Source organism: Lepisosteus platostomus, chromosome 15, assembly GCF_059453375.1.
Source record: "Lepisosteus platostomus isolate fLepPlt1 chromosome 15, fLepPlt1.hap1, whole genome shotgun sequence".
Classification (NCBI taxonomy): domain Eukaryota; kingdom Metazoa; phylum Chordata; class Actinopteri; order Semionotiformes; family Lepisosteidae; genus Lepisosteus; species Lepisosteus platostomus.
Window position 1 is genome coordinate 19,426,891 of NC_142625.1, and position 27,947 is coordinate 19,454,837.

At 35.8% G+C, this 27,947-nt stretch overlaps 1 protein-coding gene and 1 long non-coding RNA gene across 4 annotated transcripts; one reads left to right on the forward strand and one right to left on the reverse strand.

Annotated features, from left to right (window-relative positions):
• Positions 1–26,212, forward strand: LOC148648174 (cadherin-like protein 26). 3 transcript variants are annotated; one of them, XM_088608215.1, is made up of 17 exons: positions 1–296; positions 5,323–5,433; positions 6,165–6,314; positions 6,697–6,829; positions 8,435–8,598; positions 9,295–9,426; positions 10,397–10,579; positions 12,095–12,414; positions 12,815–12,957; positions 13,373–13,603; positions 14,156–14,383; positions 16,309–16,427; positions 17,519–17,623; positions 17,990–18,094; positions 19,796–19,888; positions 22,803–22,901; positions 23,350–26,212. In XM_088608215.1, exons 1-17 carry the CDS (start codon positions 243–245, stop codon positions 23,554–23,556), a joined length of 2,577 nt encoding a protein of 858 aa, XP_088464341.1. In that variant the 5' UTR covers positions 1–242; the 3' UTR covers positions 23,557–26,212. The 3 variants fall into 3 exon arrangements, with proteins under 3 accessions (XP_088464341.1, XP_088464339.1, XP_088464340.1); XM_088608213.1 differs by having other exon boundaries at positions 3–296; positions 6,685–6,829; XM_088608214.1 differs by having other exon boundaries at positions 3–296; positions 6,685–6,829; positions 19,802–19,888.
• On the reverse strand, positions 17,518–27,398 carry LOC148648175 (uncharacterized). The gene is made up of 2 exons (XR_015926802.1): positions 27,308–27,398; positions 17,518–21,802 (listed from the first exon to the last, which is right to left on the reverse strand). It is a non-coding gene; the product is annotated as an uncharacterized LOC148648175 (long non-coding RNA).
• Between the last annotated feature and the right edge of the window lie 549 nt (positions 27,399–27,947).

Here is a 27,947-nt window from a genome sequence, read left to right on the forward strand (position 1 = left end):
TTGCATGTCTGTGGAGCACCTACTTCCGTGTGCTGCAACTGTGCTCACATGGTAGTATATACAGTACAATATTTGACTGCCGTGCCTGTGGCAATTCCTGGTTTAGATGACATCAGAGGGTCAGTTTCTGGGACCCACCTTCTTACTCTTAAATAGTCAAGCCCTTGACAGCTGCTGTGCTTGTTACAAGGGAATGAGAACATCAAAACCTTTAGCTTTTTCTGTTGGATTACCCGTGAACCATGTCTGGTTTCAATATGAAGGCTGCCCTCACAGTTCTTCTGCTAGCTGCAATAGTAAGTATATTTATGGCTCTGTTTGCTTGACTGCCACTCCCACTGGTTGTAAAAGCTTTAGTGTGTCTCAAAAGTGATAACATTTCTAAAAAAATAAACATAAAATTAAGTGAAACTTATTACTTCATGCCAGAAGGATGTTGTGTAGTATTTGTGTCTGGAGCACAGTGACAAGGTCTGGCTGTCATTTTACAAAAGGGATTGTGAAGTTTTAACTATTCATTCCAAGGCTTAAAAAAAGTGTATTATGAGAACAGGCTGAAGCAACTTAATCTTTTTATTCTCAAGAAAAAAAAATCAAAGGACAAAGGATTCCACATTTTGCAGTGAACCAATAAGGTTAATCCCAGTACCATTTTAAATTTTAAGTGTACACACTAAATTTGAGGCTTAGTGTGGTGAACAGAGCTTCTGGGACATGACTGCAGAAATTCAAACCCATAGTAATGGAATAGTTTTCCACAGAAACTCTGTGCAGACAAACACTGAGAGCCATCATGTCAAACTTGACTCTGTAATAGAATCTCTTAGCCTACAGTAAAACCTATAGCTCTGATGGGTTGAAAGGCCTTTTCAAAGGGATATGTGTCACCTTTTCAATTCTTAAGTAACTCTTCTGCTTTCTCGGGTGAGATGTGTGTGGGTGTGATCCTGAAAACATACAGGTAAATAATACCTCAACACAGGAGCTGAGAGTCAGAGAGGTCAGGGTAAAAATACTGTGTTACTGTATGTGGCAACCCTAACTGTTCCTGTCGTTGGCTTTTCTTGTGTTCTTATGTACATGAATTTCTTTATATTTCCAAATTTAGAAATGTAATGATATGTAATATAATCATTTCGCAGTTAGCAATCAATGGCCTTTCTCGCTTTGTATCCAAGGGATTGATTAACTAAACTTTTTGCACACTGAAGCAATTAAATTAATGTTATTTTTATATAGCACCTTTCACAGCAAGGTTGATCCAAGGCATAAATGTCAAACGGCATATGATGCAGATGAGAAATATGACTGAAAAAGGAGGGGTTGTGCTTGGGGGTGGTGGTGGTGAGGAGACTCAGATAGTCCAAAACTTCAGATCAGAAAGTTCGTGTTTTTATACCCAATAATACATCAGTGTGAATTCTAATAATTGCTTATTGCTTTTTACAAAATTTCTGCTATGCAATTTACAGGCCATTCTTTCATGTGAAATTCTAAATATTTTTTTCACTTTAGAAAACAAAAATGCAGAACGAAAAAAGGATATGATAGAACAATATAACAGAAAAAAAATGTTTCATAGTAGTTTCAAGTAGATTATTTTATCAAGAAAGTTTGTTATACTGCTCAAATAAAATGCAAAAAAAACTGTCACAAAGCTAAAAAATGTACTCACACAATTGCAGATTATGTGAAGCCAAAACTTGCATCTGAAACATATCAAGTTCTAACGTGCAGATTGAATAGCATATCTCTTCACCTTCCCTAAGGCAAATAATAAAATTTTACATTTTTCTACATATTTCACTGACAAAGGCAGACTATAAATCGTTCATAACGTGTTTATTGCATGGTTTTTGCATACTGCCACTCTATTGCATTTAGGTCTTGTGAGAGAATAAAAGATTCTTGGATTAGTGCCATTAATCATTAAAGGTTACTGCTCAGCTTTTAGGCATAGAATATATATTGCTCAGCCTGCTTCTGAGATAGAGAAGAGCTAAAGGGACTTATTATGACTCAGAGAAACAGAATGTAGGAGTTAAAAAACACAGAGAATAGAAATAAAATTCATGCATTACAGACCTACAGAATTAATGTGCTATATGCAATGTTACTGCAGGTGTTGTTTCCTCTTAACTAATTTGAATAACAAAGAAATAACAAGAAATGCTGCTTTAGAGTTCGTGTTTTAAGAATCATAAAAGCAGTTTATTTTTTCCATTATCATTTTATAACAACACCATTTGTAATATTTGTAACGACAGAGTCAGGGTAATGAATTCACGCAAAGATGAAGAGATGTAGCACTGCGTTGAATACAAATCTGTATACAAGTTTAAAATTTTGAAATCAAAATTGTTTTGTCTAGAATGTTTCAACCATTGAATTAGAATTATGATCATATAATGTGTAAAAACAGAACCTTTAATATAGAGCAGTATTTAATATATTAGTTATGCTTTCATTGGAAACTTAATATCGCTCAAAATGCTCACAAAGTTCACAAATATAACTTTCACGGTTAAGAGAAGTGTATATCTTCAGCAGTGAATAATGCGTAATTTTTATGTTGTTACAGCTTTTGGCCAGTTGTAGCATCAACAGTCAAGATTAATTAATTAATGATATTAAGGTTGTGAAATTTGCTGTTTATACAGAAAAACTAGCTTAGTGATTTAGACCATTATGAAATGCTATGCAAAAGTCTTAAACGTCTTAGACATAATCAGGAGCTACACTATATTAAAATATTATATATGTTATAATTTACTCAAAGCCTGCGCTAGTGCTTTCAACTGTTAAAACTAGCTTTATACAGCTAAGATAAAAGATATAATCCAACTTGGCAATCTTTAATACACATTGATCACAAATGCATTTAACTTCACCTGAAAATTTTCTTTACTTATCTGACCTTTTTTTAACTGTAATATAGCATTAAGAATATTATCATGTACAAGAACACAGAGGTTAAGACTTAAGTACACTAAAATCCTATTCTAAATCACTGTCGGGCTCTGTAAAACCTTTTAACTCTAAAACGGAAATGTGTCGGACTATGAAGACCGTATACGATCCCCCCTTACTGGCTTCATCATAAAGATGTTGAGTTTTATTTTCACTGCTCTGCACACATTCTAAAAGCTTAAAAGGGATTTTTTTTTAAATGTATTTCTGTTTTTTATACTATAACTAGGGTGTGACCATCTGGCTTGAGAAAAGCCAGACACCTTAAGACAAGAGGAAGATTCTGAAGTTGCGTCGAAACCAAAAGCATAAATAGCTAAATCCTTATTACATCAATTGCAAATTACCTGAAAACATCCTGAGAATAAAAGTCAGCTACTGAACAAGATATAGAAAATATGTTTTGTACTGTAGTCTCAGTTTTGTTTAGTTTTATTCTAATACCTATCAGCTGATAGGTTTGAATGTTATTATGAAAAATACAGCATGTTTTTATGTAATCCTTCCTTCCTTTTTCTATTCACTTTGCCTTTAAGGCTCTCTGTACATACAGTATGCAGTATATGAATTCTTACAGTATATTGTATATACGGTATATATATATAAATAAACTTAACAATTGTTGTTCAGAACAACAAAGTGCATGATATTGGACCAAACATCTTGTTTGACCAAACTTCCACATGACACTGTATTTTTGATTACTATTTGATAGTCTAATAGTAGGCTCTGAATATTTGTAATCTACAACCTATGGATGGCCGGTGGAGATTTATAAAGAATCATTACATTTTCAAAACAATTTAAAATTTTCAAGAAGGTGTTAAAACCTTTTACATTAACAAAATAGTTACAATATTAACAGACTGACTGAACCATATTAGCTCAACATGGTTAACAAACATAAGTTTAACTTTTGCATTCGTTTTTGTTGTGGGATTACATCTCGATATTTTCATATAATTTATATCTACAGCCATTATTATATACAGTGTCACTAGTATTAGTATATATGTACATTTATTAAAATAACAGGTTAATATTCATTCCATGCTGAAAGCTAAAAAAAGAAAAACATTTTGTTTGTAGAGACTTTTTCAGGTGTGAAGAAGACTCCACAGCTGAAACTGTATTTTCTTTACCTTTTAGGATGGAATGAACAATTAACTGCTCCTTTGCAGCCTATGTATTTTGATGCAGCTGATTACTCAAACTTATATTATACGCTACATAACTACAACATAACTAATAACAATCCAATTATATGCATTATATACACAACTATGGTATATACACTGCTGTGCCCTTTATTTAAATTTGACTGTTTTTAACATTCAAGGTATTTGTTAACCCTCTTACAATCAGATATGCATGTTGGCTATAATGGCTATGATACATATACAGTCAGCTAAATAAAGAATCAGTAATTTCTATTACTGGTGGATTCACAAGATTTAGCCATACCCTCACATGCTTTCATTAGTGATTCCCTGAAGCAACAAGAAAATTATTCCATGATTACAAATGACAAATCTGTGTTCTTAAGACACTTCCTCTGAACTACATAAAGGCTTCCAAGTTTTAATCCTCATTACCTGAAATACAGAAGGATTAAAAGCAACCTATCATTATCTTAGTCATAGGGGACTACTGTATAATGAAAAGCTTGTTGCAATGTCATTTTTAGCTTTGTGCACTGAGAAGCCTTTTAAATGTGAACATATTGCTTTACTAAAGTGCACTGTATTGAAGGAAACTTTTAACCATGACATACAAAATAATGGAAAATGATTTGTTATTTCTGTTCAGTGGAACAAATCAAATCTGATGCCCAAGTATTTAGATGCATTTTCATTCATGCTTTCCAGTTTCAACAGAAAACAATATAAATATAAAGCTGTATGAGCTAAATAAAGGCTTCCAGTAAATTATATATACAAGTTTTAATTGCTTGCTAGGAGTTTGAGACATAATGGACAGGTGTACATTGCTTGAACATTTGGTATCACTGCTGTTTTTGTTATTTAGTATAACTTTAATCCTGATGTTGTGTTACACTAATTATTGTCCCTTTCATTTTTTTTCAATGTAAATGGTTGTCTTTTTTCCTAGTATTCATGTGATCAATGAGTATGAAAGTAACATTAAATGTTACCATTCCCCATGGCAGTATTTTTTAACAAATTTCAATAAATGCACAACACATGTTTTGAATATATTTTAAGTTGTTGCAAGCCTATAACAAATTATGTTCGTGTCTACAGCATATACAGTAGTACTTATTAGATACCGGTACTGTTTCTGTTTGCTTTGACTGTAGAATCTTTTAATCTTTTTTCTCCACCCCTGTAGGATGCCACTGATTCAAAAAACATTCATAGTCGTCAGAAACGAGCCTGGATCATTGATTCATTTTCCATTGAGGAGGAAAATCCAGGTCCTTTTCCATATACTCTGGGGACTGTAAGTACATAGCATGTGAAAAAGACAACTGAAACTATATATAAGGTGATAACCTTTTCAGGAACAGCCTTTATCAAACAGCCATCTAACTAATGGCTAATGACTAACTTATATAAAATAAAATAAGAAGCCATCAACCATGTACAGTCTCTCAAATGATTCTATGTGTAGATCAAACGATTATTTCAAAAAGAGTACATTTGATTTATTGCCATATTCCCTCATGTCTGCCACAGGTCATACTGACACCAGCACACAAAGAAATAAATTAAATGTAATCACTACCTGTGCAAAACAATTGATTTTTATTTTGCATTTTAATTTTTTTCTGTACTTAAACTAAATCACATGAAAATCATCTTTCTAATTTTATTTCATAATTTTGTGTGCAGCAAAGATATACTGTAAATGTCAGATATTAAATAAGATATTAAAATTAAAGGTATTTTATTATACCAATTGTCTGGAATACATTCAATGTTATCAATTTAATTGAAATTCCCCGGTGACCTACTAATTCACAGTCACTGACTTTAAGTTTTCATGTAACCTTTTAGAAGTGTAAGTGCTTTTTACACTTACGGTATACGCTAGTATACTACTTAAGTACTACTGTACAGTACTTATCAATAATCACCTTACCAAATCTGGAGACTCATAATTAGCATATTCATTATTTTTCCTCTAAATGAGTTTTATTTACTTTTACTCATTGTTACCCTGCTTTGTAGATTCAACTGGACCGTACATATCTCGTAACATTTGAGTTGCTTGGGAGTGGGGTCAATGAAGACCCAAAGGGAATCCTTCGAATTAATCAACACACTGGTGTCATTACTGTGTTGGGACCTGTAGATTATGAGCAATACGATAAACTGAAGGTGAGCAAATAATAATTATTCATAGACTATAAAAATAAGTGCATTACTTAATCAACTGTCTACTTATAAAAAAGTGTGAACCATTACGTTTCCAAAGTACTGTTCTGTCATCAGCTCAGGACCCTGGTCTCCAGATATCAGCAGGTATTTAAATTGAAAACATTTGTAAAAGTGTTCCTAGTCCCTATAAAATGCACTGTGAACAGTTATCTTTTGTTATTTTTCCATCGCAGAGTATCACATCATTAGCACTTTAATTTAGTCTCTTGATTGCTTCAAGTGCAAAATTACACATTAAACTGAGATTTTGATGCTGAACTGATGCTGAAACTGGATTTGATATGTTTTCATTCTTCTCACATCTGCATAGCTAACATTTCAGGCTCAAAATGTTACCAATGGTGCTGTGGATACCCGGCTTGGCGTTGAGATCTCAATTTTGGACATAAATGACCACCCACCAACTTTTCAACAGGAACATTATGAAATTACTATTAAAGAATCTATGGCTCAAGGTAATGATTCCTTATAGTGATATACTATTCAGTTTATATTATATACATTCTATATAATGCATATAAAATGTTTTTTAAGTACATGTTTTTAACAGGAAATAAAATCATTACACAATGTCTATGATACTACTGTATTAAAAAATATTTGAAATTTTAAAGGTGATATAAATACAGAACGGGACAATCAAAACGTTTTGCAACTGAGGCACAGAAACAAGATAACAGCAATTTGTCCTAGAATTCTACTGACCTCTTGTATGACCGACAGGCGGCACTCGTGGTGCATTGGTTACAGTGAAACGATTGCTTCATTTAATCTCTTTACTGTGCATATTAAATAAGCTCAATATTATGTAGCCCAGCAAACAACACACAGTACTCGTTATCGCATACTTTATAGAATTTGATTAATAGGGAATATAATATGGAATCACGTATCTAGAAATTAATAATGATATAATTATATTCATATAGCTCAAATTATTACCATAGTCCACTTTATTTGTGAACATCTGCATCTATTTGACTCATAGTATAAACTTTGCAGATCAGACTTCCAATGTTGTGCATGTCAGAGCTGTACGATGAATGATTCAGGCGCACAAACCCACTGTGACAAATGGCTGCCTGAGTGAACCGGCGAAGCAGCAGAGCAGTGTGTCAACATTCCTCATTTTGCAGATACCTTTGCACAGCAAGGTCAGCTAGTCTGGAGTGGGTTACTACAGTACTGCAGTTCTCCATGATATGTAATTGTTTCACTACAGCCCCTCTAAATCCTAGAAGATATTTTTTACATACTCTTGTAACCTGAGTTCTTAAAATGCATTAATTCACAAACAAAGTGATTCATTAATTTCTCATCACCACTATCCAGAAGAACTACTCGAGATCACAGTTGATGACCCAATGTTGCTTTGATGATGAAACCTCATTGTGGCTTCCATGTCAGAGACTGATTCTAGACGGATTGTGGGTCATCTTTGAAATGTTTAAATTACCCATCAAATCACTGGGAAATAATAAGTGGCACCTTACTCTAATACTCATTGTACAAGAAATCCATGAACATTTTACACCATTTCTCTCACAGCACACACTTCCTTACACAAACAACAAAGACCACATGTCCTGTAGCTTAAAGGTCTATCTTTCAAAGAATGGGATAGCAGTAGTAGCCATCCACTAACATCCGTATGAACATGAAATTAAACATGAATTATATGCAGTTTTCAGTATAGCATATGAGTCACATGAAAGGCACATTCCAAGAGTCTTGAGGTCTGATATTTTTGTGAACATTTTTTTTAAATCCATAAAACCAAAGCAAAGAGTTGCGACATGGTCATGGTCAAAATGATTAAATTTAACCATTATTTTGCAACCAGTAGGGGGGTTTAGTGCTTTATTTTACTGCACATGTTTCTCATCACAATATTTTTAGTAATCACATCTGTAGTCTGGAAATTCAGGTCCAAGTTTGCTCTTGTTCTTCGCTCTCCTGCCAAGCTACATACAGTATATAAAAAATGAATATAATATATAAAATAGCACCTTTATTCATTGGGATAATTTTGCTTTCCTATATATTTTTTTTATTAAAAGGGAGCACTCTGATTGTTCTATCAGCCAGAGATGATGATAAGCCAAACACCAAAAATTCAACTTTCTCCTATAGAATTGCTTCAGTTATTCCCAAAGAAACAGATGCAGAATTCTACATTGATACTCATGGCAAGATTTCCTTCAAAGGATGCTTGGACTATGAGGTAAATGATCTACTACAATTACTTACAATTTTACTTATTTTTGTGTAATTTGTGTCACTTTCGAATTTTGGGCTAGTGTTATTATAAATGTTTTAATTTAATTTGTTTTAGTAAAGTGATCCGTTATTTTCCTTGTACTTAAACTTAATGTGCATTTTATGTAGGTTATGATGTTATTAGGATAAGAATAATGTGCATATTCCATTGTTTGATAATTTTATTAAATATGTTCTTAAAAACACATGTACTTATTATCTTTTTGAAATTACATGTAAATTTTCCCACTTTCACAAAAGCAGCTTATTTTTTCCATGAATGCCATGCAAACAAGAAAAGTGGGATTCTTGTGTAGATCTTCTGTAGAAGAGCAGAGAATAAGCAATGATCAACTACAGTTTGAAATTGACAATTGAATTATAAACTGGACATCAGTATCATTGTATGCACTATCTATTTTAATTTTACAGTTAGAAATAATATATATGTGATTTTCCTTTCTGTCAATTCACACGTCTTCATGCACACAGTCTGTTAGCAAGAAATCTATCATGCAGTTAAGTTGTTCAGACCATCTGTGGAAACTGTTTGAAAAAAAAGAGAATACACTGATGGTATAAATTCCACCTAGTTTACACATTAAGTTTATGGTAATTTTATGGTCTCATTCATCATGAACTGCTCTATATTTTGTTTCAGAAAGCCCACCAATACACCATCATTGTTGAAGCAAAAGACCAAGGCGAAAAAGTGCGTCTCTCAAGCTCTGCAACGGTTGTTTTAAATCTGGAAGATGATAACAACAATCTCCCAGTCCTTCTTAATCAAAAAGTGAGTGGTCTGCTCTAAGCTATAAAGTTACGTGTTAAAATAATTATTCCAAATTTAGATTACACAAGGGTGGCCTGGTAACACAATGGTTAGCTAATAGTTAATTGGCTTCTGGGAAAACTGGCCATAGCAAGAGTGTGTGTCTGTATGCATGTGCTGGTGTCCCATCCAGGGTGTATCCTGCCTTGTGCCCTTAAGGTTTACCCTGTTGAATAAAGTGCTATGAAAATGGATGGATGTCCACTACTGTGGCACTTACTATCAAGCTAATTGTACATACAGGTCATAAAAATCGTATAATGTATATTTGAAAATGGATGGACAGATGGATGATTACACAAATTTAGGTTGCCTGGTAGTGTTAGTAATCAGACCCTACTATGGCAAGACAGGACAGGAACACTCAGACAGAGGTAGAGCGAAAAAAAGCAAATCCCACCACATGAAGAAGGTCCATTTGTAACAGAAGAACCTATAGAGCTTGCAGTGCAGTATGCTTTACCATGGCAAAATCATTTATTATCAGTATCAACTTGCATGACCACTGTGTGCGGCAAACACAAGGAATCCTGGTCACAGAAGATGGGAAGGGACTATTTTCTCCAATAAAGCAAGGCTTAATGTCAGCTGTGTTGATAGCTAATTCCTTTATCCTAAAATTATAATTAAGTAAAAGCTATCATATTCTGAAAATTAGCATAAATGGGTACCAGTTTTGCCTTATTAGTAGACCTTTCAACTTTTAAAAAGCAGGATGTAAAATTCATAATTCTATTCATCACAAATCAGACCTGTAGCATTCATGTGTACCCTTCCCACTCAACAAAAGGGAGATATAACAATAAGAGTATTTTCTCTTCTAAGGTAAAACAATGTTTAAGAAAAGAGATTTCAGATATATATACCGTGTTTAGATTTAGTAGTGCAACTGTGGGCTCATGTTTTACACACTTGTTGTTTTGTGTTTTAGGCTTCTGGTAAAGTGAAGGAGAGAGATGAAGGAGTGACAGTTCTCAGAATACAGGTAAATGACAAAGACACAAAGCCCACTCCTGCCTGGAAAGCAAAATACAGCATCGAAGGGGACAAAGATGGAAATTTTCAGATATTAACTGACCCAGAGACTAATGATGGAATCTTGACTGTTGTGAAGGTAAGACTGGATCTTTCTTTAATAACAACATTATTTTTCTATCATAAATTCTATTATATAAATAAACTTAAAAAATAATAATTCTAGTAGGATACACATTATATAAGTTTTAAGCTCAGATGCTTCCTCTCTTACTACAGTTGTTTGTGTACTAAACTTAAACCAGATTCAAATCCATTTATTGTACAAGGTGCACTCTAATTACCACAGCTTTAAAAAAATTTTTATTAAAAAAGGAAACACGTTTTTACTGTGGAGCGTTCACCTGAAGAAGTCTCCACAGCCGAAATGTTGTGTTTCCTTTCTTTGCTTTTCAGCATGGAATAAACTTGTTACCTGTTCCTTTGCAGCCTACGCATGCTCACGCTTGTATATTCCATGTAGCAATGGGCACATTTCTGACATTTTCATTGGTCATAACGATATCACTAACATAGTTATGAGAGTTGTTGAAATTTCCAATGCATTATTCCCTTTCGTTTCCAATTACAAATCTTATTTTAGGTTAGATTTTATACAAATACAATGTTCTTTTCCTGCTAGCTGTTCTTTTTATGGCATATTGCCATATGTCATAATCATATCATCTTTAATTAGCCTCCAAGCTGTCCTTTGTGTATTGCTGGAGAAACTGATGAGACCTTTTCTTATTAATCCATTCATCCACTTTGGAGAAATCATAAATAGATCATTTAATTTTTTGTATTACTTACCCAGGATAAGAATTGGACACCCTTAATGTAGATAGCTAAATGTAGATACCTAAAGGTGTTAAAACCATGCCTTGGCACCATTCAAACAAGTAGTTTTTTTTTTTCAAAACTGCAAGAAAGCAAGAAAGCATCCTGTGTAAGAGGTTGCCTTCCATGCACCTTTGGGTGAAAAACAAAATATTTGAAAGAAAAACACCTCTTTTTCCACCAGCAGCTGACAAACAACGATAACTTTAAATTGCTGACCCCAGATTACAGCTGAGTAGCTCAACATTTGAGACACATAATAAGAACTACAGAACTCAGTGCAATGTTAGAATGGACAAGACAAAGAAAACTGAGGATCCTCAGTTTTTCAGACTGTCATCTGTGTGTTCAGGCTAACTGAAAGATGTATAAATAGGTTGACACTGAGGCTTAACTGATTATTTTCTGGAGTTACACTACGTGAACAAGCAGTCATAAGAGGCTTTTATCGGCAGTGCATTGCAGAGACATGCAAGGCTCAGAATCCAAGGACAACACTAGTAAACAAATGGATGACAGTTCACCTACTGTGTTAAATACCTTCATCCCTAGATTGTAGGTTTTCCAATAAATCAAATAAAAAGTAGTAGATTTTCCAAAAAATCTAAAACCAGTCAGCCTCTCAAGCAGTGCATCAGTAAAGCTCATATTAAAATTGGAGGTCTTTTGTATAATCTCCTTCTGGGATACCCCTGGATTTTCCACATACTCTAAATTTAAGCAGAATTATTTTGAAACACTTCAATGTCCTCTACCTCTTTTTTTTGTATCACAGTCTCTGGACTATGAAAGCGGTAATCGACGGAACTTGTCGATCACAGTGAGGAATGAAGCGGATTACTTTTCATGTGTTGTAAAGAAACGTAACCCTACAACACTGTGGGATGTGGACGTGAAACATTATGATTCCAGTAAAGGACAACTACCACCACTAATAAAGCAGACAGTGGATGTCATCGTAGAAGATGTCAATGACCCCCCGGAATTCACAACTAAAATTAAAGATGTTTATGTGGTGGAAAACACCGAAATTGGACATGTATTGGAGACATTCACAGCAGTCGACCAAGACGATAGCTTATCCAGTGAATTCGTGTATGTTCTAACATATCATACTACTTGCGAATTTTTAAGGTTTTATATTTATTAGGTCCTTGTTTAAAAAAAACTATTTAATTATGTAATGTCTACATTACCTGACACTTGCACACAATTTATTATTAACTCAATTCAATAATGTCTGTGTACAAATGTACAGGTGTAAATTACTATAAATCAAAGTGATATTTGTAATTACATTTTGTTGAAGGAAAACATTTTTGTGAAGTTCAGTTTTAGGTGATATTTTTTAAAGTTTCAAATTAAATATTATCTGCTGTATGTTAAAGTATTTTTGGTTTTAAACATCATTGTACTGACATTTTTGTGTACCTTGCTGTCTTTAGAAGAACTTATTAATCTTCCTTCACTAATATGGACTTCTTCTATTTAACAGGTATGAGATAGGAAACGACCCAGCAGGATGGGTAACTGTGGACCCAAAAACTGGTGTAGTTAAAACAATAAAGAAGGTGGACAGAGAATCTCCATACGTTGTGAATAATACATACACAATAGTTTTATACGCAATTGATAAAGGTAATATTAAGTTGATTAAATTAACATACTAGAGAGAAAAGTTTTCAATATTAACTAGTTTACGTTCTGAGAAATTATAGACCTATATAGATTATAGAAAGATTACAGACGTAGGCGTAGGAAAAAAGTAGTTCAGAAAGAAATCCTCTTTAAAGAGGGAAACTAAAATGTAGGTGCAAGATGTCAGTCAGAGTAGTTGGTAGGTGAGCAGCTGGCAGTGCAAAGTAATGGTTAGGGCCTCCCATCTGGAGGTGTGTGAGTTCAGATCGTACTGCTATTGTACTCTTGTGATGTAATTCCACTCAAATTATTCCACTCTTGTTGTACACATGCTTCCAAGGTTGTCCCTGTAAATTAGAAATCACTTTCAGTTGATGTATGAAGTACTGAAATCTCCCTCTTCTTACATACACAGGAAATCCCCCCATGACAGGCACTGGGACTCTCAAAATCCACTTATCAGATGTAAATGACAATACCCCCACTGTGGCAAATACCACTATCGACATGTGTTTGGAGGGTGGACCTTCAAATACCACTATTACTGCTATAGATATGGATGCAGATCCCTATTCAGGGCCCTTCCGCTTTCAGCTAATCAATGAGAAAGAAATGAAAGGAAAATGGAGACTGGAACCTTCTTATGGTAAAACCCCAAAACTTAAAAAAGTTTTCTTAATTTAGGTGTTGTACTACTGTACATCTCTTCATTATATACTGTACCTTACAGACCACAATCAAGCAAAGAGAATGCCATTGTGTATAGTTTGTATGGTTTCCAAAACCTTTTTTTATATTACAAAGATCCCTTATCCTATTTAAAAGGGAATCATCAGTGAGTAATTTTGTTCTGATTTCTTAGAACCATTAGGTATTGATGACCTTAACATATAACAGGCTTTGTTTAAAGAGACAAAAATGTTGAAGAGGAACATTTCACCTCTGTCTTCCTATTGATCTTAATATTAACATGCATCTAATTTTATTTACAGTATATTGTGTCTTTAAAATGTGTTATAAAATGTGTGATGAAAATATGTTTAATAGTAAATATTTAATGAGTAATAGTAAACGTTGAATGAATAAATGAAGAGAAGAGTTTTTTATATCAGTGTTTGAGGTAACTGCAAGACTACTAAAGTAATCGTTATAATCTAAGGCAAAAATTCATGTAATTTAATAATGTTCTTTTTCATAGGGTATTCTGTCGATCTCATCAAGGAAAGTAATGTTTTCAGCGGCGTGTATGAAGTGTCTTTGAAAATCTTTGACAAGCAGGAGCAGTATTCTGTCCAGAACCTCACTGTGACAGTATGTGACTGTGTCAGTTCAGGACCACCAAACTGCAGTCTCCGGAAATCCCCTGCTGCACAGATGGGAGCCAGTGCCATAGGGATCATCTTTGTGGTTTTATTTCTATTCCTTGGTATGATCAGGTTTTTTTGGAGAATAATCACCATTATTATATAAGGTTTTTTCCTGGCAGTCATAGTATATATTTCAAGGCCCCTGTTCTGTTTTAACTGGTCTGCTCCTCCAGTTGCTGTATAGTGTCATATAGGGATCATATTTGCAATCTAATTTCAGTTTCTCTGCATGATGCTTTTTAAACTTTCTTTAAACTTTTAAACACGAGTGAGTGCAGTTAACATCCTACTATTCCTAATTATATTCCTGAGCTGATTACAGAATTATTAAAAATGTTGACTGATAATTCTGACAAATTTTTAAAGAATATGAAAAGTTTCACCAAAACATTAAGGTGCAAAACAGTTTTGTTTTACTTCATTGCATAAGTTTTAACTATTTCTCTTTTAATGCCTTTTGCGTTTATTTTATTTGTTCTGTATGTCTAAAACCCTTTAGTAGGATTGTAGGGGTAGCCAGCACTCCAAAAGTGATTGTCCTACAGAAAGTTTAGTGACTGCATTACATAGCCACATCAGGTCTATATGGAGCAACATGGTGTGCACTAGTTTTATGAGTAATTGGTGGGTACCTGGAAATACAGCACTGTCTACAGAAATGGGCAATGGAGAACAAATCTTCTCACACCCAGAACTAGGGGAGCTTTTCCCACAATGATTGCAGATGTTTCCTCTTGATAGTTGATCCCCCATTTTCTCTACTGGACTCAAATCAGGAGAAAAACTGTCAACAGCAAAACGTTGTTTTTCTGATGGCATGCTGCTGTGTGTCATCTTGATATTGTTCTGCTAGTTCTTTTAGATTGGCTTGCAGGAAAGGAAAGCTCTTGGCTCAAGGCACCTTAAGCCCTAAGGCTGGCCCACATTGGCACCAAAGACATTCTAGTGTTTGTTATGTCAACTTGTTTGTTGAATATTTTGATTAAAAAGAAGGCACAGTTCAAGAAAACAACAAATGCGGTTCACACACATTACAGTGCAAAGGCATTGCTGTAATCCACTATTCTGGTCAACTAGGAGACTTCTTTGCTTTATCTTTCTGTGCCAATGTTGGTTGACATTACCACTAGAGGTACTGTTGTGAAGTCCCATTAAAAGCGCTGCACCGCTCTTCAGTCCCCATGGCCCAAAGACCAGTGTTATCAATTCCACTTCTTTATGTAGCATATCATATTTTTTCCTGGACAGAATGAGCATTATTGCTTTTCTCTAGGTAAAAACAGGCTTATCCAGAAAGAAAAGAAGCTACAGGTCTTGTTTACCTCTAGGGTAACCTCAGATATGTCTCACATTTTCTGGAGGCTACTATTAGCTTGAATGAGCACAAGGTGCCACTCCCTCAGGGATACTGGCACTGATTGTTTTGAGATACAGACAAAATGTCAACCCGTACCCCCCCATCAAGCTGTCCCCTGAGTAAGAAAGATTCTTTCAGATTCATATTTTATATACAGTATATTCTGTATTTCTGTAGCTGTCTTCTTATTCCATTAAGACTTCAAAGCATTAACAACACAGCCTCTAGTACCATCTAGTTGTTTCCAGCAGATATCATCGCTCTCTGATACAGTCCATAACGCTAGGACTCGGGTGTCCTCAATTCCATTACATGTCATTGGGTTGTACACAGTGAGCCGGCTGTCCTCTCTTCTCATAAAACCTTAAACTCAGCAGGCTACTGCTAAACCAGTTTTAGTTACGAAACCAAATTTCTTGAGAAAAGAAAATAGAAGCTGCTGGTTCCTGCTGCCACAAAACCCTTTGCAACATTGAGAGACAAATAAATAAATAAATAAATGGAGTTGTGTACATGTGTAGAAAAGCTTTCCTCCTAAATTAAACCTATAGTACTGATCTCATTCCCCTTTTGTCACAATTAGTATTTCATTAGTAAACTAATATTTCACCTTTCTTTGGCTTGCAGGGTTATTGCTTTTGGCATTAACTTTTGCTGGTGAGAAAGAGAAATTCAGATTAATTAATGACAATGCAGGAAACACTTTGCTAACATCCAACACAGAAACTCCAGGAACTGACTGCATGGTAAGGCAACAATCTATAATAATCACTTAGACCATGTGTGAGCGCTGAAAGAAAATAACCTAAATTTTATGATGAGGCAATACAGATTGAGTCAATATTTCTCATTAGATTTCACTTTTAAATTGTTTTAAACTCTTCAAGGGCTATTGAAAGTAAGGCAAGCAAAAAAAAAAGAAAAAGTAGAAAAGGGGTTGTTTTGAAGTCAATTCTACTAGGTCCATAATGAAATTAATTATGTAGTATCAATTACAGCTATTACTGTAATGTTGGTAAAAAGTTAATATGCTATACAATTGTGTACATAGACCAAAAAATAGTGAAACATACTGTAGCTATCACATAAACTGAAGTTATCACATAAACTGAAATTGTATAAATATTATATACAGTATGTGAGTTGTATATGTTTCCTCTTTCATTTACAGTATGGTATATGAAATAAACTGAATTAAAAAGCGATATACTTCAAAGTGAAGTGTATAATACTATGTTAGGAAAAGTCTCAGAAGGCTCTAAAATAGTAATTAATTTGACTATATTAACAAATGTCAATTTATCTATAGCTAAAACCACTGTCCTCTTTCACTCAGGTTTAACAAGGGGAAAGGATTGTGCTACAGAGTTTTAATAAATAATGTTCTTTTTATAAAAAAATGTTAAGCCTAGTTATTTTAATCAAATGTCCTTTTGTAATATTCATGAGTGTTCAGTGAAACTGACAGCTGTTTTCATGGTGTGGTATGGCCCCTTTAAATCATGGATACCCCTCAGGCACATGGGATCGTAAGTTGTAGTTATGCTTGAATAATGAGTGACATACTGTAAGCAACTAATTCACCTGCATGCCTTCCAGCTCCACAGCTATGTGTTTGAAGGTGCAAGTCACATAAGAGGGTGTGTATGTATTTGTATGTGGTGAAGTGCTTTGATGTCATGGCTTACTTTGGTACTTTGAAGATAGCAGTGTTTTTCAACAAGGGTTTAATGTACAAATAAAAAGTAGTAAATGCTTAAACACTCCATTTATTGTGAATATGCTAACTTTTTATTGCTGTACAATATGTTAATCTTCCTTTATTTTCTTTATAAAGGTTCCCCATACAGGTCAGCAAGTTAACACCACTCAGGTTGATGCTGTGAATGGTCAAAACGCATTTGGTATATATCAACAATTCCACAGCAAGAATGCTTATCAGGTACAAATCAACTTTTGTATGCCTAGGGATACAAGTCTCTGCATGCCCAATTGTATTTATTTAGAAATGTTGTAACAGACAGAAGCTACAAAAATACTTCATACTATGTAAAACAAGGAGGCAGCACCTTTTTTAATGGATCCTGAAATAAAAATGTTGGAAAAACTGGAGTCAGGACCAGTGGTGCAGGAATCTTGGTCTCTGCAGATGTACGAGAAGTGTTCTTTCTGAACTGTACCAACAAAAGCACTCAGGCAACATTTCACCTGCCCGTCTAACACCTACTTAAATATTCCATTTATTGTGAAGATGTAAACTTTTTATTGCTGTACAATATGTTAATCTTCCTTTATTTTCTTTATAAAGGTTCCCCATACAGGTCAGCAAATCAACACCACTCAGGTTGATGCTGTGAACGGTCAAAACGCATTTGGTATATATCAACAATTCCACAACAAGAATGCTTATCAGGTACAAATCAACTTTTGTATGCCTAGGGATACAAGTCTCTGCATGCCCAATTGTATTTAGTTAGATGTGTTGTAACAGACAGAAGCTACAAAAATACTTAATACTTTGTAAAACATTTCACCTGCCCTACTAACAACTACTTCAGCGAAATGATTTAATTGCATTTGTTAGAACATTGTGGAGCAGCAGCTCATTGGCCAGTACACAATAGGTTTTCAGCAGAAGAGAGCTTAAAAATCGTGATATCAGCAAATGACTGTGTCATGCCCTCTACATCTAAAGGGCGCTCCTGCTCTGTCCTGTTCCTAGTTTCCCTGTGCTTTACTTGTTCTTCCGGTGTGTCTTGTTGTCTGGAGCTATATATTTACAGGTCTCCCTTTCCTCCTTGCTCGGCATTTGGATCAGTTGTCGTGAGGCTCACCTCACGAGGTCTCCCCACCTCTGCTACCTGAGGGCTTATATCTCGTTCCGACACTGCCCGATACCTTGAGCCCAGACCGAACCCCCGTGTTTGCTCTGTTCCTGACACTACGCATTGGGTCCACCTGTCCTGCCAGACTTTCTCCACGGCTAGCCCTCCCGGCTTCCGTGATAGAATGCCGAGCTTGCAGTGGACCCCGCCTGGGGTCTCTTGGCCACCCTGGCTTCTGTTCCTTGTTTTTTGTTTTTCTGGCTGCCCTGGGTTCTGGTCCTGGTCTCTCTTGTCCTTTTTCCTAGCTTCTGGTTTCCTGGCCTCTCTGGTTTCTGGTTCCCTGGCCTACCCGGCTTCTGGTTCCCTCTCTCCCTAGTATTGTTGTTCGTCCCCCTTTTCCTTTTGTGTTTACTTTTGTGTGTGATTTGTTTGTGTGATTTGTCTGTCTCCCCGTCCTGGGCTTCCACGCCCGCTGTCTCCCTGTCCCGGACTCCCACGCCCACTGGTCTCTCTGGTCTGGGCTACCATGCTCCCTGGTCTCCCTATTTTTCTAGTTATTTTCATGTGTTGTTTGTTCCCCTGTTCCGTCAGGGCGTATTTGTTTGTTGTGCGTGCTTGTTGTGCGAGTTTTGTCTGTTTTTTTGTCTCACTCCCCTGGAACCCTACCTGGCCCCTCCTTCCTCTATTCAATAAAGGTTTTTACCCCGGAGGAGAGGGTAGCCCATAGCTGTTGACTCCCAGAGGTTTCCTTTCAGTTAAATGAGGTTTTTCCTCCTCCCAGTGCTGTGCAGCTTATTTATTTTTTGGGCATCAGGAGCCGCCCTTGAAGGGAGGGTACTGTCATACCTTCTACATCTAGAGGGTGCTCCTGCTCTGTCCTGTTCCTAGTTTCCCTGTGCTTCTTCCGGTGTGTCTTGTTGTCTGAGGCTTTATATTTCCGGGTCTCCCTATCCTCCTCGCTCGGCATTGAGATCGGTTGTCGAGAGGCTCGCCTTACCAGGTCGCCCCATGTCTGCTACCTGAGGGCTTATATCTTGTTCCAACTTTGCCCGATACCTTGAGCCCGGACCGAACCCCCATGTTTGCTCTTTTCCTGCCACTACACATAGGGGTTTCCTGTCTCACTGGTCTCTCTCCACGGCTAGTCCCTGGCTTCCGTGACAGATTGTCTTACAAAAGCACTGCTCGATTGCTGTAATCATGATATATTAACACAAGCTAGTCTTATAGATTATACAATCATTCATAAGTAAATATTTCTTGTGCTGATTTTCTATTTGTTGTTTCAGTTTCAGAGCATTTACAGAAATCCAAGTTATCAATCAACCATTAATCAATACCATCATAAACATCATCAACAAAATCACCATTATATGCGTAAGGTAGGTATTCTCTTTTAACTCTGAATATAATTTTTTAAAATCAAGAGTTCATAATTAATGTGTTCTGAAAATATTGTGTTAATATATAAGTGTTATTATTGTTTTTACGAGCAGTTTCTACTATTTCCTTTGTATTTCATAGTGTTTTTGTGCACAAATAGATACTTTACTGTCCACAACTGTGGGAATTTGACTTTTCTTCTCCCATAAGAAGTACAAAGAACATTAGACACACACACAAAATAAAACATAAAAGTCACATAAAGTCCCCTAAAATCAGGTGCATTAAAGCATAAGAACAGTACATAAAATCAAAGTAAAAAAGAAGTGGGGGGAAACCAGAGTTATGGTATGAAAAGAATAAAAGATTTCACGGTCTAAAACTTTACATGATTGTTAGAGATCATTACATTTTATTTACATTTGTAAATCTGGTTAAAAGAAATATTTCATATATGTTTGATTTAACTGGATTGGATTGGCTTTACTCTTTCATATTTGAATGTAATTCTGATATTTGTCATAGAGACAAATTAGAGCATTTTGGTAGGGAGCTTATGAAGTGCGTGTACCACACATACCACAGTAAAACAAAAGCAAAATCTGTAAGTCTACAATACAAAAAAATTAATTTGTTAACATATGAACTGGAAAACATTAACCCTTTACTGATTTTCTAAACATTAAGTATTAATATTAGGCATCAAAAGTGCACTTTATCTTAAAGTTTAAAGGGCTTTGCTCTATTAGAACCTTTCAAATGCAGTGATTATTAAAAGGATGAAGTTTAGATCTGGCATGTCTCTGGTAACATTTTAGTTTTTTGGAAGTGAAGGACATTTTCATTTTCATATATATTTAGAAATTAAACTGCTATACTTTTGATATTGGAAATTTTATTAGTATATTTAACAGTATATCTATATCAGAAGATATTTAGATGTTTAGTCATCTTATGTTTAAGTAGTATTCTTAGCACAGTACTTCTATGGTGGGTCACCAGAACGATCTCCAGAGGCGTAGTCGATATAGCAATCCGAGGTCCTAAAGCTGTAGGTAAACAAGTCGGTGCAAAACCAAACCAGCAGTGGAGCCGTAAGCCGCATGGAAGCCGAGGGTTGAAACCAGAACGATAACCAAAGTACCAAAACCAAAGCCAGGAGACGTAGTCGGAAAACAAACCAGGGTCAGGAAACCAAAAACCAAGTAGTAAGTTCCAGCGAAAATGGAAGTAGCTCTAACCAGGAAAAACCCTTATACTGAGCACAGGGTTGAGTGTGAAGCAGCATTAAATAGGCTAATTGGGAACCTTTCTGGAATGCGAGGTGGAATGATGAATCCTCTGGGGGCGTGGCATAACATTATCCCCCTCCCCAGGGGTGGCTCCTGACGCCCGAGGATTGATTGCAGAGATGAAGGCAGAAATCAACAATCAGTTGAGGGTCCAAAATGTCCTTTTTCGGGAACCCAGGAGCGATCCGCGGGTCTGTAGCCCTCCCAATCAACAAGATATTGTTACCTGCCGCGGAACCAGTGAGAATCCAGGATCATACTTACAGTGAATGCTGGGAGTCCATGAATGGTCTGGGGGGTAGGGGCCGAGGCTGGGGTCTGGAAAGGGGAGGCCCCTGAATCGATAAAAGTGAGAAGATTAAGTTTAGACGAGTCCCAGGAGAGGGAAGCGGGAACAGACAAGGCATTAGAAGAGGTAGCAAAATGTTTACCGCGTCTCACCTGGGGACTGGGTTTAGACAGGGGGCGCCGTGGAGGGCGGGAGGAACAGTCCGAATGGTAATGACCTAGAAGACCACAGTAAAGACAACAATTCTCCCGTATGCGCTTCTCCCTTTCCTGTGGAGTGAGGCGGGAGTGTACAATCTCCATAGGTTCCGGGGGGCGGGTGCGAGGGTCAAACTGAGGGGAGCGAGAGTGGGAGGTTGAGTAGGTAAAGGAAGGCTCTGTTTTTCTCCGTGATCCTCTACCGCGAAGCCCGTCATACAATTCGATCACCAAGGAAATCACTTCCACGAAGGATTTTCCTTTTAGAGGCAAGAGAAACATATTGTCTTTAATTGCATCCGAGAGCCCTTGCTTTAAAAGGAAGATCAAAGCCTCATCACCCCAGGATAGCTCCGCCGCAATAACCCAGAATTCCATTGCGTAGTCCACCACTGACCTCTTGCCCTGCCTCAAAGCCATCAGTCGGGAAGGTGCATCCTGAGACGGGGAGGGGTGATGAAATACCTTTCTTAAGGTCTCTTGAAAAAGATTAAAATCTGAAATTTCAGGAGCTTGTGACTCTAAGAGTGCAGTTGTACATTCAAGAACCCTTCCAGAAAAAAAAGAGTTAATAAAAGCTACCTTACCCTAGGAGATAGAAAATTCTTCTGGATGTAAATGAAATACCTGAGCTAAAAAGCCCCTACATTTGCTAGGATCACCGTCAAACCTCTAATTGGGCTAACTGGGAACCGTGCTGGAATGCGAGGTAGAATTACAAGTTCTCCGGGGGTGTGGCGTAACACATATGCCATCTACACCAATAAACTAGCACAATGGTCAAATCATAGCAATTACAATGCTGTAAGTGCACCAATAATCTAGTGCAATAATGAAGCACAGAGAAAATAATGGAGTCATCATGTATCTGTTGTGTGTACCTGTTTTTAAAGTTGATCATTTCCCCCCTACAGTACCTTAACACTACCTCCACCTTTACTAACTTTCTAGTACGTTAGTTGAACCCTCTAACATGTCTCTCACAGTGTTTCAAATCTCATACAATATATTTGAGGGTACTGTTTGCAATCTCATTCTTTCCAACTGCCATGAAAAAGACTCTCTAATATGATAGAATGTCAAAAAATATTATGCACCAGTTTTCCACTTTCAGATGTAATTTTATGTCCCAAAGGGTTCGCAGAGATCACACACTGGATCAACAGTTTCATCAAGAATGAGAAGCAATGGCCTTTTCTTCAGAAAAGAGAAACTGCAAACAATCATCAAAGAGGTAACAATGATGACAAAGGCACATTTCTTCATGATTATTGCAAATGTAAACCAATGATTACGACCAATACAAGTTGTGTTTCTGATTAATTTTACTTACAACTAGAAATACAGAAAATAAATACATTATATTCTTTAAACCGCTAAATTATGTTTTACCAATCTGCCTTTTTTTAACGTTTAAGTACAAGCCATCTAAAAATCGTCTTTGTCATAAACGTAAAACTATGTTTCTATGTTTGCAGTTTGTACTCTTTTCTTCTTGTTTATAAGGTATTTACGTATGGAATATCAGGACAAACAGAATCCTACTAATGGTAGAGAATAGTAAAGGTTTTAGTTTCCATTTGGTTTTTAACATAATTTTTGAAGTCAGAAAAGCTAGACTAGTAACTTGCTTTGCAAAACTGTTATATAGAATTATAACGTGCTTAATTGTTTATTTACAGCAACAGCTTTCATTACAAAGCAATGGCAATGAACTGCATGACTATCCCCCTCACATTTATGCTGATGAAGGAGAACCCATGAGTGACCCAGAACTTGATGCCATTTCCATTGATGAACAGGAGTTTGTCTCTGACCAGCTCCATGACCTGGGCCCAAAGTTTAATGATCTTGCTGCTACTTGTATGCCTGTTCCTAAAACACATTAGGACAAACCGACTGGCGAGGAAATCAAGACGGCCAACCAGACAGCAGCTCGATTACAGATGGAAATGTCTCATGTACTTACTGTACACATATATGTGGAGTCAAAAAACTACATTAAATAAAAGTACAGAGGGATTTTTATAGACTGTGTATAGTCAGCAAAATTGAGATTGTTCTACTCCACATCAGTGTTGAAGACACTAAAGGTCTAAAACTGCCAAACATGGTAGAAAATCCAAGAAACTGTTTTGTAAGAATTTGTTTAAAAATGTTTTGAAATTCCATCTCTCAAAATAAGTTCTATGTTGCTTGTAGCAAGTGTGTAATTAATGCTGCTTGAACTGCAAAAGGCAGTGAAGAGTTGGACAGGACAGAGTTGGAGTTAATGACCTCCATAATATATAAAAAGTTTATTACGAGTTATAAAGTGCACTGAAGTGAATAACTCGGTGTTAGGCAGCATTCACTGAATGCAGTGAAACGTTAGTTTGTAAAAAATATTTTTGGCTGGTCTACAATACAATATTACTGGTATAACGTCAGAAAGGTGAATTTTGTCAAGATGTGGTAGAAAACCATGCTGTGGCAGCCACTCTGTTAAATTTATGTATCAAGAGAAATCAAGTAAAAAGAAAGAATATACAGTAGATGATAACATAGATAATAAATTTATCTACATTGTTTGCAGTTGTGTTCCAGTTTGAAAGATGTAAATTATGTAATTTATTGTGAAAATACATAAATCCCACCACTTCAATAGTATCATAATATTAATATCATAATATCCCCTCCTTTTGTAGTTATTGCTCTAATTGAATGATTGAATCAAACTATGCCTTTTATTAATTTTGATAAAAAAAAATCTCCCATGTGTTTTCAATGTTTTAGTATTTCACAGAACCACTAAAACAGAGTGTTAAACACATACTTCAGAGAACACAATTTTTGGTGCTATATAGGTGACACATTGTGACATGTCTATCACTTTCAGATGACCAGTCACTTTCTGGCATTACACCACTACAATAGTGATTTTCCACCAGAGTTAGTCTTTCCTAAAAAGAAAGTTAAAGGCACTGAAGTCCGAGTGCCTTTCAAAAAGACAGGAAAGCCTTGTAAAATTAAAAATGTAAATGTAGTCTTTTATTAATGCTTATGAAGATAAAATTTTGGAAGGTAGCAGGTCTTGTTTTTTGAAAATAATATATTTTTATAGAAAAAACATTGCACATTATTTTTTTCGATACATTAAAAATCTCTGCAGCTTAACAAAACCATGGAAGATATGCCACAGCAAATGGTATTTAACAAATGTGACAGCAAATGTTATTGTTTGAGTTTTAAATTTGCAGAAGTCATTTTTTATATACAGTATATGTCTCAGGTAATTCAATTTGAACTGTATACTTCTTTACAGATCATTTACCATTTCCTCAGATTTTACTTTTGAGGAAATTTTATTTATTCACTTTTGCACTGTGACAGTGGACACAAACAGAATTTAGCGCAGTCTTGAAACCTGCATGCCTCTCTTAATTTAAATAAAATTTAAAATAATTTAATTTGGCTTTTGCAAACTGCATAAATGCATCCAAAAACCTTTTGGGGCAAATAAGCAACTGTATTATACTATGAAAAGAATAAAAGAATAGACGTGATTAATGAAAATTGAAAGTTAATTATGAAGAACATTAATTAATTGTTACTAAGCATTTTTGCCAGATATAAATGATGACTTTTGGTAGCCTAATAAATCTTATCTTTGGTAACTGAATACAGTATACTTTGTGTAAGCTGTGATTTTTATATTGAATTTCATACATTTAGATGCACAAACATACATACAGTATATACAGAGGTTTCCAAAATTATTCAGTTGCCTTCACTTTAACTCAGACAGTGTAGTGTTGCAAATCCATCCCAGGAATGGGTCAATTGCTTTTTGTAAAGAATGATATAAGTGTGAAGATACATGCACATCCTATAGAGGATGGGGGCTCAGTAGTTAACATTGCTGCCTTGCAGGACTGGGGCCCTGGGTTCAATTCCTGCCCTTGTGTGCTACAGTATCTGTATGGAGTTTGAATGTTCTCCCCATTCAAACTCAGACAGACTGGTAGGTTAACTGGGAAAACTGGTCCTGGTATGAGTGAGTGCATGTCTCGATTGTGTCTTTGAGTGCCCTGCAGTAGACAGGCATTCTGTCCACTGTGCCCAGTGCTTGCCAGGATAGGCATTGGGTTAGGTGGTTAGAAAATGGATGAACATAGTGTTATGAACAGCATCTTCCACAATGTCTCTGCCTCTGAGACACTATAGCACAAATACTTCAGTCAGAAAGAGGGTTGGTTTTTAAGATTCAGTCTTTAGATTATTCACTGTCAGAAAAATTTCATGGACTATCAGCTTTACCCACCTCTTGAGGATGTGGATATACTCTTCAACATACACAGTTCCTTTGATTGATGTAGGCTAAAATAAAACATTTTTTGGCACTATTATGTGGTATTTTTGTGTATGAGTGCAGGTTTATAAGGTATTTGTTTTGGGTGATCCGGTGTTTTGGTGATAAATTTTTACCAGGTATTGGTTTTGCATGGTCGATTTGTTTGGACAAGTACAGTATAAATAAAAATAAAAACATTACCACAAAAGCAACTGCCTGTGTTTTTCCTTTCTCTGTTTTTTGTGCTAGTATTCTGTAATTAAGTGGTTGGATGGGATCCTCAGATCAATTACTGTAGCTATTGAAGCCAAACTGTACCAAGAAGCCTCATTTTGTTTATTGACAAGATTGTTATGTTCTGTTTATGAATTGTAGTAACTTAGCTTCAATTTGACTGTTTCCTACTTTCATATTTTGTCATCTTACATTTGCTTTTAACTATCTTATATCCCTATTGACCATGACATTGTTTATATTTTTGGGATTATAGTGATACTTCGAAATCAATACATATTATAATTTGTCTTTTAATTAAATTGCAAATTATACATTTATTCTGTACACCTTTAAAACATAAAATAAAAGGAGTGTTTTTCATTAAAAAATCAGTAGGTTCCTGTCAGTTCCAGAAAATACCTATTCTTATTGCGAAGTGCATTATTTTTAGCAAAGAACATACCATTATTGTCACACCCTCTACAGCTTCTAGTCTGTCCTGTTCCTAGTTTCCCTGTGCTTTGCTTGTCCTTCCGGTGCGTCTTTGTGTGGGGCTATATATTTCCAGTTCACCCTTTCCTCTTGGCTCAGCATTAAGGGTATGGATGTCCTGAGACCTGCCTAGCACCAGGTCACTCCTGTCCGTGGCCTGAGGGCATAGGTTTCTTACCGACATCATCTGACCCCCTGAGCCTGGGCTAACCCCCATGTTGCCCCTTTTACCACTACCCACAGGGTCTCTATTAAGAGCTGTAGAGAAGATAAGCCTAACTAGTCTGTAATGTGATGTATCCACTGTATGTAGTCTTCCTTGATAATCAAAATTTATTTTGATTCTTTACTTTTTACAAATTACATATGATCTATCCTTATGTTTTAGTAACACATTTGGTTTAAACTCAGTGAAATATTAAGCTCAAGAATAATGCTAAATGCTCTGAATTAATCTGTAACCCTGTTCTTTTTCTGACTATTCTTGTAACTCTTAATGTACATATTTGCAATTTTCTGTATGCTATCTATATACTGTATATTGTAGCAATTTTGTATTGGATTTAGGTTTCATATCCACATGTTAAGCAGTATCTTACCTGAGGATTTCCCTTTGAAGGTGCAAAGATATTTACCCCTTCAGGATCCCATTTATTCTCCTGAAAACATCAGAGTTTCTTTGTGTTTTTCTATTTTAAGGCTCATGATTTCAATGGAAAGACTGATATCAGATTGTGTGGAAAAGGCACATTTGGCAAACACTGCTTTGTTTTTAAATACGAGTTAAGACCTGCAATAATGCTAGCTGAGTGTAGAATTTAAACTTCTAAAAGAGGTTGTCCAGTTGTCCCAGGTCAATTTGCTATTGTGAAAGTTTTACAGAAAGAGTGAGAAATACTGTTAGGTTATTATTATTAGGTACATCAGCACATCAAAGTAATGCAATATACTTTTAAGGCATCAAACAGCTACTGTGCTCACACACGGTTTATACAGTATGTCACCAAATATTCTAATTTGTTCACAAGCCCTTATACAATACTCTATCTCCTTGATAATAAATAGTAATCAACTTCTTTATAAAAAAAGGTAAAAATGTATTGAATCTTAAACAATAAAGGCTGTGATAGTAGATTGAACAGTGCACCACCTACACATCTGTGATTCTTGGTGCCGATATGTGATGCATATACTGTTGGAGTTCCTGAGAATTTTCTTTCTGTTTTTCTTTATGCTCTG

Excerpts from the sequence above, each read along its gene's own strand:
- LOC148648174 (XM_088608213.1), top strand. The coding sequence starts at position 243 with ATGTCTGGTTTCAATATGAAGGCTGCCCTCACAGTTCTTCTGCTAGCT. Across the intron at positions 12,415-12,814 it reads AGCTTATCCAGTGAATTCGT|GTATGAGATAGGAAACGACC; the intron begins GTATGTTCTAAC and ends TCTATTTAACAG. Across the intron at positions 16,428-17,518 it reads CTCCAGGAACTGACTGCATG|GTTCCCCATACAGGTCAGCA; the intron begins GTAAGGCAACAA and ends TTCTTTATAAAG.